The following is a 12,515-nucleotide window of genomic DNA, read 5'->3' as shown; positions in this document are numbered from 1 at the left end:
ATGATAATAACGATGTATCTCAAATATGCATGCAATGGCGTTTTCTGGTTTGCAAAGCCCTTTTACTTTATGGGCACTGTCTCATTTCTCAACAGCTCTGGGAGGTGGGCGCTATTATTGCTATCCCCAGGGCACACACCAGTTGGGATTGGTTCCAAATTCAGGTATGCTGGGCTGAGGGTCTCTCTGGGGACCCTGTGCACCCTCACTCTGGGCCTTTTTTACTGGGGCCTGTTCCTGGCCTGTGCACTGCTGTGCTGAGTGATGAAGAAGGACGGCAGGGAGAACAAGGCCTCAGTCTTGGCTGGACAAGGCTGCAGACAACTTGGACCCAACAGGGCGGTTGACAGAGGGAGGATCTCCATTCAGAGCCACTCCTAGCTATACTGTCTTGGAGGGGCGGAGCACTGAGGCAGCTGGTGGGAGGAGCTGCTGAGTGTTCCAGGCCACAGAGGATTTCCCGGGATGGGGAGTGGGGGCAGGGACACAGGTGGGGAGAAGTGGAGAGGGCAGGCAGGGGCCACTGCCTACTGTGGGGTTTAGCACTGGGCCACAGCAGGCCTGCGGGGCACGTTGCATCCATCTGACAGTTTCCCGTCTTCACATGCGGACTTCAGCGACCGTACTTTCTGGTTGGAGAGAGAGTATTGCACACAGCTCAATTCCTTGGACCCATGTACCACAGCATGTAGGGTGTAACTGTACCTCTGTGCATGGCTCAATGAGTTAATACCTGTGAAGTGTTAACACTCCTGCCACTTATTAACTGCTCAAAAAATATTTGCTATTATTAGGGAAATGAGAGAGAGGAGAAGAAAGAAAGGAAAGGAGGGAGACAGGAAAGGAAGAAGGAAGAAAGGAGTCTGCTGAGGGAGGGTGCAAGGTAGACAGAGAAAGAGGTTGACATTTGAGCAGGGTTTTGAAGGGTGAATAGGAGTTTGCGTCTGAATAAGGAGGCAGAGAATGGAATGGTGTTCTGTGTATGGGGTCTCCCTGAGCCATACCTCAGCCTCTGTGAAGTGGGAGCATGATTCCAGGTACCTCATAAGGTTAATGCAAGGGTTGGATGAGGAAGTGTGTGGGAAGAACACATAGCCCGAGGTGGGCTCCCTGCAGTAGGTGAAGATATTGCTGTTTGTCATGATGTGGCCAGAGTGAGATCAGAGCTGGGGAGTTGAATCTCTATGGCTGTGGCAGGGCAGCCCTGGGCCTGGGAATAGTGGGCTCTGCCTGTGGGGCCCAGGAACCTGGCGCCATTTTGCGGTATCTTTGTCGCATTGTATTGGTATCATCTAATGTGGCTCCTGTGCAACTGAGTGGCTAGGCTGGGGGATGGAGGGCTGGGTCCTCTTGTCCAGATCCAGGACTCCCTGAAGCCCCAAATTCCTTACCATACCCAGTATGAGTTCTGGCACTGGAAGGGAGGGAAGGCCTGCTTGCCGCCCCGCTAGCTCTCCCTCCTATAAAACCTGTTGCCCATCCCAGATTGGGCACAGGACTGTGACCAGTCCAGGAAGTGAGCTCATGGCTTCCTGGCACCGCCCCTCATGTCTTCTTTTCTTCATGAGCTTTGGCAAGGCATGATTGGCACACAGGTAGAGCTGCTAAGCCCACCGTATGTGGCCCTGGGTGGGTTCTGGCTCAAGGGGAGAGGGGTGCCACCTGCGGCCTCTTATGCTGGGGCTGGAGAAGAAGGAGGCATTGCGCTGTGGACGCTCCCGCCCTTATGGACGCTCACGTCCCTAAGGGATGACGTGTGGAGCAGGGCCTGGCATTGGGGATTCGAATCTGCTGAACATGGGATCTCCCAGTGGCCATGATGGTAGCTAGGCAGAAAGTAGCAGAATCACAGGCCAGCATGGGACATGGGAAGGAAGGTCAGCCTCCTTCCAGGAGTGTGTCCAGCAGGGCTCTTATACGAGAGCAAGTAGGGAAACGGAGGCTAAAGCTGGGATGACCCATGGCAGGCACCCAGCATGGGCCCAGAATGTCAGACCCCACTGTGGCCAAACATAGGCCCAGGCTTGGCCTGTGCCGTGGACTTCTAAGGTCTCAGGAGAAGCGTGTGAGGCAGCGATGGGGGGTGTGGGTGCCCCATGCAGGAAGGCAGGTGGCATTGGAGGAGAGGGTATTCCAAGGCCACGGTCTCTAGGGATGAGTTCTCTGTCATAGCTGATGCGCCCCAGGTGGGCAGGTACAGGCAGTGTTGCTGGGATGGGGCCCCCAGCCTCTAGGAAAGCATCACCCCATGCCCTGAAGATGTAGAAGGTGGGGTGTGCTGCCAGGCAAAGCAGAGACAGTCCTTTCCGATGCATTAGTTGCCCCTGTGAGAGATCTGCTTTTCCTACTCCCATTTTACACATGAGGAAACTGAGGCACAGAGAGGTGAGGGGACAGGCACCAAGTCCATGGCTAGTCATGGATGGAGGTGGGATGTGATCCTGGTTGGGCTGGCTCCAGGCCCACACCCCATAGCGCAGACCGAACTTGGTCAAAGGCAGGAGGCAGGACCCAGGCTCCTGGGCCCAGATCCAGAGCTGGGTCTCTGGGCAGGAAATCAGGGCTCCAGGGCCCCTGGGCTCCTGGCATGGAGGCTGGGTGGGCCCAAACCCATGGGTCTGCTGAGATTCCTGGTGCAGGGCTCTTTGGGGAAGGAGCATGGTGGCTCAGGTCAAACATACCCGAGGTTAAGTCTGGAGCAGCCAGAGAGGACCTTTAACCCTGCTCACTGTGCTTCCTCTCCTTGAGCCTCAGTTTCCCCATCTGAACAGGGGCAGTGGGACTTGACATTGCCATGGGCTACAGACAAGGCAGCTTCTCCATTGACCCAGCAGGGGGAAGGAAAGCACATGGTTTCTTGCATGTGGGGCAGACACTCTTCCCAGGGCTGCTCAGTTGCCCCAGGACCTGTCTTGGGACCACCTGCTGGGGCCTGAGTGGACATGGCCCCCAAGGGGTTTGCTGTGTGTGGGACCGTAAGTAACCCTGTCTCGCTTTTGCCACCTCAGGAGCTCCCTGGACACCGGAAGCAGCCTCTCAACTGACCGCTACAGGTACTGTCTTGCCATCCACCCCAGCCTGCCCCAGGATCTCCTTAGGTCCCCACTGCCCATCTGCACCCAGAGGCGGGCCTCTAGGAGCCCATCAGGGGAAATTAGCTCCACCATTTGGCCCTGAAATTCCCCCAAGGACCAGAGTACTACTGACATGTCCCCTGAGAGCTGCTACAGCTTGGAGTAGTTTCCCCTCAAATCAAGGTCCCCCCAAAGAGCATGACTGCAGTCCAAGTTCCTACCCCAAAGACCAGAGCTCAGCTGAAGGCCCCTCGGAGGATCAGGCTGCAGCTGATAGTTCCTCTGAGATCCAAGGCTGGTGGGTCTCCCGAGGACCAGCCTGCAGCTGGCAGTTCCCATGACGACCAAGGCTGCAGCCCAGGGGAGAAGCCTGACGGTTTCTATTGGTGTGCAGCTGCGCTTGGTGGGAGCCGGGGTGTCTGAGGGTCTCTGCTTCTGTGTGCTTTGTATCTTGATGTCTTCCAAAAAGAGCATTTTCTGTTTTCACAAAAAAGAAAAAAATATTGGAGACTGCGCCTAGAGGAAAGCTCCCTGGACTGGAAGTCAGCAGATCCTTGTTCCAGTCTCGTGGGCAAGAAAGACAAGTGACAGGCAGCTTGTCCTGGCAGTGGGGGTGACTTAGAGGGCTGTGTTCAGTGCATCGATGTGAATTGGGGAGGAGGGGACATCTGTACTGCGTTATAGAGGTGACTAGAAGTCAACTGGTCCCCTGTTTGGAGTCGGAAACAAGTGGTCCCGGAAGGGAGGACCCTGTGTGGGGACCTGTGCAGGGTGGATGTGGCCAGGGCATGGAGAGGGAGGAGGGGAGTTGGGGGAGGTTTGGGAGGGAGCTTCGTCCTGCTAAAGAGCTTGGCTTCTGTGAGAGGGGGTTTTTGAACAAGCCCAAAAGGAGACTCACAAGGTAGTAGGCCCTGTCCTTGGAGACAGCAACCAAGGGCTGGGCCCCACGTGTCAGGGTTGCAGCAGATGCTATACAGGAAGGAGATGTCAGAGCAACCAACTCTGAAACTCTGGACTGCAGGGAGTGAGGGAGTGGCCATCTGGGCCCTGCTTCCCTGAGCCAGCTGGGGACTGGCAGCCCCGCCGCGTGCGCTCCTGGAGGACACAGAGCCAAGTGGTACACACGTGTATACACATGAGCAACACGCTCACGCACTCACCTGATCCTCTGCACGGACACTCCACAGTCACACCCACATAGCATCATAACAGTACTTCCTTTGCTTAGTGAAAGCTGACAATCCTTATGGCCACCCAGCAAGTCAGGGCTATTGTTAGCCCACTCCACAGACGTCACCTGCTCAGGATTCGAGACTGCGGGGGCAGAGCCGGGATTTGAACATGTGGGTATCCTGGTGTGAATGCTGCCCAACACCATAGCACACTGCCTGCCCTCATACTCACAGCTCCTCATATGCCCATTGCACAATCTCACATGCACACACGTATACACACAGACTCCAGAACATTCCCACACCCAGTTCTTCCTGTAGTCAAACTCTGGCATTGTCACTTTTGCACATGGGCACACAGCCCCCATTTTGACACATATGTGCTTGCAGGCTCACACTGGTACACACACTCTCACCCCTGATGGGCTGGCCTAGGGTGCCAGCAGGCCTGTGGGTGCCTGCATCAGGGTGGCCCCAGGGAAGGAGGCTGAGGAGGCTCCTGTAGGGGCTGAGCCTGGGCTCTGCACCACCCACCCATGCCATGGGCGCCACTGTAGCTCTGTCTGCATTGTCCACTCTGCCGGCTGGTCAGTCAGGTGCCCTGCTCGAGGCCAGCCCAGGAAAGTTCTGGCATGAAGGGAGGGTGGATGGGGCTCTTTGTTCTAGGGTGTGTGGGGGCCGAGCAGGTTCTGTGCCCCTGCCCACTCGGGTCTCACTGCACAGCCCTCCATCGGATGGAGTCACACTTGACCTTAGAGCCAGCGCCCCAGTGCCTCACTCCCTGGAGGACAGAGCAGGGGTCAGAGTGGAGGCTGTAGGAGCCTCTGCATTCTGCCATATTTCCTGAGCACCTGCGGGTGTCGGGCACTCAGGATCCCTCATTGAGCAGTCCTCTGCCTTCACAGAGCATCTGTGGCAGGTGGGAGCACAGGTAGCAAGCGGACAAAGAAATTGGTTTTTAACATAATGTGTCAAGTGGTGAAGAGCTATGGAGAAAATAAATCCAGGTGAAGGGAATAGACAGAGATGGGAGGGTGGTCAGGGAAGGCCTCTGGGCCTGGAAGCACAGGAGGGGCGAGGAGCATCCCAACAGCCTGGTGGGAACAGTGGTGCAGAGGCCCTGGGGTGGAGCATGCCTGGAGGAGTGGCCAGAAGGCAGGTGCTAAGTGGGGCCTGCCGCATCCCTGCCATCTTGCCTTGGCATGCGTCCTGACTCCCAACCCTCACAGCAGCCTCAGACACAGACAGGGCCAGGATCAATGTTCCCCTTTCACAGATGAGGATACCTGAGATCTAGAGACCAGAAGAGCATTGGTGCCAGGTCCAGGACTAGGGCCCAGGACCCCCACCACTACCATAACTCTGTGCCCTTTTTGTGCAGTGGAAGCACAGCTCCGCTACTGGGGGCAAGCTTCTGAGAATCCCGACCCTCGGACGTTCTAGAGGCCTGTGCACAGCCTAGGAATTCAGAAACAAAGGTCCCAGCCAGTAATTGCCGCCTTTCAAAGGCACAGCCGGCTTCCTCTGCCACAAGCGTGAGAGGGAAGCTAATGTCCTTCTCTGGGGGTGTAGGGGAGTGGGGGAGGAGTGGGCAGCACTTCAGGGCTGCTGGCCCTGCCTGTGCTACCTTGCCAAACAAGCACATCACACTCAGCACATCGCGTTTCCCCTGCCTACCCCCAGTTATCAGCCCAAGTGGGATGTCTTGCATCCAGCCTGGGTCCATTACAATGACACTAGGCGTCCCCCTTTACCTCCGGCCTCGCACTCCCCGACTGTACTGTAGAAGGCTTGGACCCAGCCATTTGGAAAGGTCTCCCTCTCCAGCCATCCAGGATGGGTGCCTCCAAGGGAAAGTGACTACAGACAAGGCCTCCCAACCTTGGCACTACTGACATTTTGGGCGGGACCATTCTCTGGTATGGGGGCTGTCCTGTGCATGGTAAGGTGTTTAGTGACATCTAAATGCCACTAGATGCTGGCACTCTCTCCCCATTTGTGACAACCAAAATTTCTCCAGACATTACCAGATGTCCCTGCGGCAAGGGGATAACCAAGATGCCACTGGTGAAGAACCATTGCTCTAGAAGCAGCATTTTTGCTAATGACACTGAGAAAATGCCACCTGAGGTGGGAGACGTTGTTCTTTGGCTTTGCACGGGGTGGAATCAGGCCTCTGGTTCCCAGCCTGGCCTTGGAAGCTGAGCAGCCTTGCTAGAAGCACACAGAGTCTTGTCTTTTTTGTGGCCCCAGCTTCCATCCGACAGCCTGGATGTCATCCCTCCTGGCCAGCAGCTCCTGGGCTCCTGGGCTCTATATGCACTCCTGGGCTCTATGTGCACACCTCTGGGTCTTCTCTGTGCCTCTGTTTCTTCATCTGATGGGGAGTGGAGAGGTAGCAAGACCTCCTCGTCTGAATGGAATGTGACCACTGCTTTGCAAACGATGTTGGGTTGTGCAAACGTGGGCCCCAAAGTGGCCAGAGGGGATGAGTGTGGTGCCTCTGAGAGCCTTTCACACACTATTCAAGATCCTTCCTTCCACAAATGATTATCGAGCCCCTGTAGTGGGTCAGCCCTTAAAAGAGATGGGCCCCTGCCCTGGAGTAGTTGCTTGTAGTCAGGAGAAAGACAGTTAACAAGTAAACATGCAAAAGCAGGATCCTTTCGGAGAAGGGGCTGTCCCGTGGAAAGAATCAGACAGGGTAGTGACTGAAGGGGGCTGGGCTGCTATAGCTTAGACAGGAGAGGTGCTGGAATGGGACCTGACTGGCGAGGAGGAGCGGAGCTGCAGGAAGCGTGCCCGAGAGCAGACTGCGTGGAACCCAAGGGCGTGCCAGACTCACGGGGGTGTGGGTGGCCAGTGTATCTGGGAGCTGGAGCCTCAGATTTTCGGGTGGCTGGTGTGTGGGGAATGGGCCATGGGAGGGTTGGAGCAGACGCTGGGACCAGCCAGATCCCAGGAGATAAGAGGGGAGAGGTGAGGCTGGGCCAGGGCCTCCTCTCCTATTGTCTGTGACTGCCAGGTCCCCTGGCCCGTGGGGCCACCCGTTCTGCCTGGGGTCCCTCTGCCCAACAATGCGCCTGGTTGTCTGTGGCCCGGCAGCTCAGCCGCTCCCCTCCCTGGTTAGCGACCGGATTCCCCTGCCGGCAGCCAATGAGCGGCTGTCATAGCGGTTCCATTTTAGATTTTATCAATGTGTCCCCGTCACCCAGGCAACGGCAGGCGCTGGGCGACCCTGTCAGTCTTCCTCCGCCTGCCTTTCAGAGCCCAGCTGCCCCCACCCCAAGCACCATGTGGCTACATGGTGAGTTTTCCCTCGCACAGGCCGAACAGGGATTCCGCCAAACGTAATTTATCTGGCAAAAGAGGCCGGTGTTTGCCTGTCATCTGGCCCCCTCCCTACCTGCTTTCCCTGGGTCTTCCTGGCCTCAGCCACTCTGGGCCAGTCAGGCAGGTGCAGGACTGCCCAGCCAGTGCCGGCCCCACCACCCAGAGCCCCAGGGCCTGGTTGGAAGAACAGACTTGCAGAGCCACCATCAAGAACCCTAGCATCCAGGCCCCCCAGGATGATGGGCTGGGGGCCCCCACAACTTGATACAACCAGAGCTGCCTTGGTGTGTCCCAGGGACCCCCAGGGAAGCCCTCAGATGCACCAGCTAACAGAGACAGCAGCAGCATGAGCCGGGCCGGGCGAGCCGCATGAATGAGTTGCTAGGCTTTTGTGCTGGCTGTTCTTTGTATTGGAGGCGTGTACTGTACAAGCTGCGCCGGGCGGGCTGGGCCATGTGAGTGGGGGCCGCCGTGGCAGGGACCAGGGCGGGCCGAAGCGGCCGGTTCTCCACCTCCCACCAGCCCCTCTCCGTGTCTCCGCGGAGACACTACCGTGGTCCAGCTGGAGACCACAAGGTGAAAATGCTCAAGTTCAAGGCCTTTTGCCTGGATTACTGGCAGTTCCTGTGCCTACAGCCCCTGCATGGAGCCTACAAAAGGTAAGTCGACCCTCTGGGGAGAGCCTTGGCCACTAGGGCAATGGGGCCCGGAGGGAAAGTTCGCTCTGAGCCTGCCCGACTGCAGGGCTTCCTCATCTTGGCGGAGGGTCCCCGCCACTGGCCAAGACCAGTGGCGGCATTTGTCGTGGTTCACTTTGCAACTGGGCTTAACTGTTCTTTCCTCTCCCTCTGGCCTGAAACTGGTAGAGTTTCTGCAGAGAAAGGGTCAGCCTGGACTGCTCTGTGGCCAGGCACTGTGTTTCATTGTTCCGTGCTGCTGGGGTGAGCCCTAGGCAGGGAAGATGCACCGGTCCGGGGTCCTGGTCTTTCCCGGCACACTCGCTCTGACCTCGTGGGTTGGATGACTCAGGGGTTGGCCTGCCTCCTCCCTAAGCACAGGTTTGGGGAGGCAGAATTGGGGGTCCCCTGGTCAGGAGATCAGGAGACCGAAGTTCAGTCCCTTTCCTGGCTGTGCGATCTTGGGCGAGTCACTTTCCCTCTTTGAGCCAGTTTCCCATCTGTAGGGATTTGGACTCGATGACATGGATTTGGGGACTGCTCCCTGAGGTGACAGGGGCTGTAGGCACCCCAAGCCCAAATGTTCATACCCCCGGCAGCTTCTTCCGAGCATGTGTGTTCTTCCAGTGCACACCTTGGTCAAGAAAGACCTGCATCTGGGCCAGCAGGAGATCATCGTGGAGCAATGGCCATGGTCACCTTGAACAGCGTGTTATTAAAGACCTGGAGGAAGGAATTGTTCCTTCTATTCTGAGGGAATTAGTTTTTCCTGATTTCACACTCTGTGAAGTCTGCGGCCATTAGCATACGAGCAATTCTGGGAAAGTGTGGGAGCTTTTCTTCTCCCTTCCAGTGGGCTTTCTCCAAAGGGGGAGGGCACAGAGGGTCTCACAGCAGCTGTAGAAAGGAAGTCCCTGCTCTTGGGAGGGTGCCAGCAAGAGTGGCCTGTCCTGCGTCTGATTAGTGCAAGCCACATCAGAGAGGAGCCCGACACCCAGTGGGCCCTGAGCGCTGTGGTACAGCCTTTCACCCGACCCCTGCCCCCAGGCTTGCTCACGTGGCCTCAGGAGGGCACATCCAGCTGTCAGTGATTCAGTGTCTACCGCAGTGGGGCACTTTATATACTTAATTGTTCATCCTCATCCCTCCTGCAAAAGAAGCATTGAAGCCCCTGTGCATAGGTGAGCAGAATAAAACCAGAGGGCAGGCAACTGCAGAAGAGTGGCCACGGGATCTGACCCATCTTTCCTGTCTCGAGATGCAATCTCTCTTGAATGTCTACAGTCTCAGGCCATATAGACGCCACAGTCCTGGGCCAGGCAGGGACAAATGAGGGACAGACCCTGCTCCACAGGGCTCAGCTGGCCAGGCACGAGTCATGGTCAGAGTCTTGACAGAGGAGCAGGGCTGGGTGCGGGGACTTCATGGAGGAGTTGACAGCTGAGCCAGGTGGTGAAGTGTCTGGAGGAGTTTGCTGGGCTGAGATGGGGAGAACAGGTGTTCCGGGCAGAGGGGAAACCACGTGGGAAAAACCCAGAGGCTTTGAAAGTGAAGGGTGTCTTCGGGTCATGGCAAGAGGTCATGGAGCTGGGAAGGGGTACCAGGGACTAGGGCTCAGGACCAGGGCCTGGGCCTTGTCCTGCATTCAGCGGGGAGCCCATGAAGGATCTTAGCAAGCAAGTGGCAAGCTGAGAGTCACACTTTGGGGGCCACGTGGTCCAAGAGTGAGAGGCCTGGCTCAGGCTCTAGGAGGAACCCGTGAGAGCGCCCTTTGTCCCCTCCCCTGACCTATGGAGGTTCTTACTCAGAGCCTGTGCTCTTGTTCTTAAACCCTGACTGTGCTCCAAAGACAAATGAGACTAATCCTTGAGGAGCTCCCAACCTACAAAGGGAAGAGACCTATTAACAATTCATGAATGTTAAGAACGGGGGTAAACAGAGGGTGCACAAAGTACCAGCAGCCTGAGGGAGGTCTTATTGGAAGGCTTCCTGCAGGAGGCGGCATCTGATCTGGGCCTAGATATGGGAGTTGGAATTTTCCAGACAGGGAAGGGCACTGTGGGTGGAAAACAAAGCATGAACAAACGTATGGGGGTGGGACCAAGCCTGGCATGGTGCATAAATGATCAGAGGTGAAGCTGAAGCCTAGCTGTGTGTCAGGGGAAGAGCTAGAAAGGAAGGTGGGGCAGTGAAGCTCAGTGAGCGTCTGTTACACGTGAGGCATTGTTCTAAGCACCAATTCTGTGCACTAACGCCGCGAAGTGGAGTCATGATTCTTCCATTTTCCAGGTGAAGAAACAAAGGCACAGGGAGAAGTAGCTTGTCCAAAGGCTCATGGCCAGTCCGTGGTGCTACTAGGATTTAACCAGGGGGTCCAGCTGTGGAGGCTGCGTGCTGCCAGCTGAGCAGCTCCGGCTGTCCACCCTGGCAAATGACATGCTGAGGGCTGGGGGCAGTCATCTTTTCAGCAGTTGTCGACCAGAAATGATGATGCATCAGCCAGGTGGGCAAGAACTCAGACTTTGTGGTCAGACCTCACTGTGGCAGGGAGCTTAGAAAAGTCACTTTTCCTCCACAGCTGTGTAACATGGGAGAAGAAGGATGCTTAGCTCACCTCTCGCACTTGTGTGAGGATTTCAAGGGTAAATGCTGGGAAAACACTGAATATACAGCACTTAGTAGGGGCTTTGCAAGTAAGTGGCTGTGCTCACCCAAATGGATCCTTCCCCAGGAAGGCTCTGCAAATGGAGCCACTTGGCTTTTTGCCTGATGCCATATTCCGTTGTTTAAAACAGCGATCCCAAACTTAAGAGCATGAAAGGGGTGTTTTGCAGACAATGCATAATTAACCACTTCTAAACACAGGGTGTGCCAGGCTCCCTCAAAGCTGTTAATTATTCTTCATTAGTGATCTTAAATTAATGTAAAATAATCCTGGAGCTCTGCCAGAGGCTGGGGCAGGGGGAGGAGCGGAGCCGCTTATTTCTGGAAAGAAATCTTCACGGTGCGGAAAGAAATCTTCACGGGGCGCCTCTGCGTTCTGCCTTGCTTGCAGGGAGGTGCCTCTGTAGACTCTTTAGCTCTGGCCCAAAGGCCATTATGGGAGGCAGTGAGCCCTCTCCCAAGTTCCCAGAGCCCAGCTGACCTCAGGGTACTTTGGTTAATGAAATAGTTTAGGTGGGAAGAAAATGTGGAGGAGAGTAGTATACCCATCACCCAGCTTCCAGAATAAGCTGTTAGTGATGTGATGGACCACCCCTGTGGTCCACCCCACAAATCTGATGCCTCCCTGCTTCCCCAGAGCTAAGCCTAAACAGTCCCTCTTGTTTGGTGTGTAGATTTCCCATGCACATTTTTAAAAATTGCTGTAGGTACATAGTAAGTGTATATATTTATGGGGTACATGACATGTTTTGATACAGGCATGCAACGTGAAATACACACTTCATGGAGAATGGGGTATCCATCCCCTCAAGCATTTATCCTTCGAGTTACAAAGAATCCAATTACATTCTTTCAATTATTTTTAAAATGTACAGTTCAGTTATTATTGGCTATAGTCACCCTATTGTGCTATCCAATAGTGGGTCTTACTCATTCATTCCTTCTATTTTTTGTACCCATTAACCATACCTACCTCCCCCTCTATCCCCCAACTACCCTTCCCAACCTCCGATAACTGTCCTACTCTCTTTGTCCATGAGTTTAATTGTTTTGATTTTTAGATCCCACAAATTAGTGAGAACAAGTGATATTTTGTTTTTCTGTGCCTGGCTTATTTCACTTAACATCATGACCTCCAGTTCCATCCATGTTGTTGCAAATGGCTGGATATCATTGATGGCTGAGTAGTACTTCGTTTTATACATATATATACACACACATATATCTGTATTTATATATATACACTTATATATATACTTTATATATTTATATATACATATATATTTACATATGTATATATTTTATATATATACCAAGTTTTCTTTATCCATCTGTTGCCATGCACATTTTTACAACGTTGTTAACACAAAAGATTGTTTTACATGTTTTTAAACTTTAGATCATAGTATTATAAACTTCTAGTTGCTTTTTTAAAAGTTTCAATTATGGTAAAACACACATAGAATTAAAATCCACCATCTTAACCATTGTACAATTCAGTGGCATTAAGTACATTCATGTTATTGTGCAATCATTCCCACCATCCATCTCCAGAACTTTTTTATCCTCCCAAACTCTGTACCCATTAAACACTA

The 12,515-nt window shown here is 54.4% G+C and overlaps 1 protein-coding gene across 14 annotated transcripts in view; it reads left to right on the top strand.

The window, feature by feature from the left end:
- Positions 1-12,515, top strand: part of IQSEC1 (IQ motif and Sec7 domain ArfGEF 1) — a 388,374-nt gene that overhangs the window by 231,517 nt on the left and 144,342 nt on the right. For 6 of the 14 annotated variants that reach the window (XM_015446296.3, XM_074033017.1, XM_074033023.1 and 3 more), the window contains one exon: positions 3,009-3,053. The exons of 6 other annotated variants lie outside the window; for them this stretch is intronic. In XM_015446296.3, the coding sequence (XP_015301782.2) occupies positions 3,009-3,053 (45 nt within the window). Of the gene's footprint in view, positions 1-3,008; positions 3,054-8,099; positions 8,239-12,515 lie in introns of those variants that run through there. 2 more of the 14 variants (XM_074033027.1, XM_045384715.3) reach the window with 1 other exon arrangement.

The sequence above is a fragment of the Macaca fascicularis genome, chromosome 2 (assembly GCF_037993035.2).
Source record: "Macaca fascicularis isolate 582-1 chromosome 2, T2T-MFA8v1.1".
NCBI classification, from domain to species: Eukaryota; Metazoa; Chordata; class Mammalia; order Primates; family Cercopithecidae; genus Macaca; species Macaca fascicularis.
This window is presented reverse-complemented; position numbering and strand designations above follow the sequence as displayed.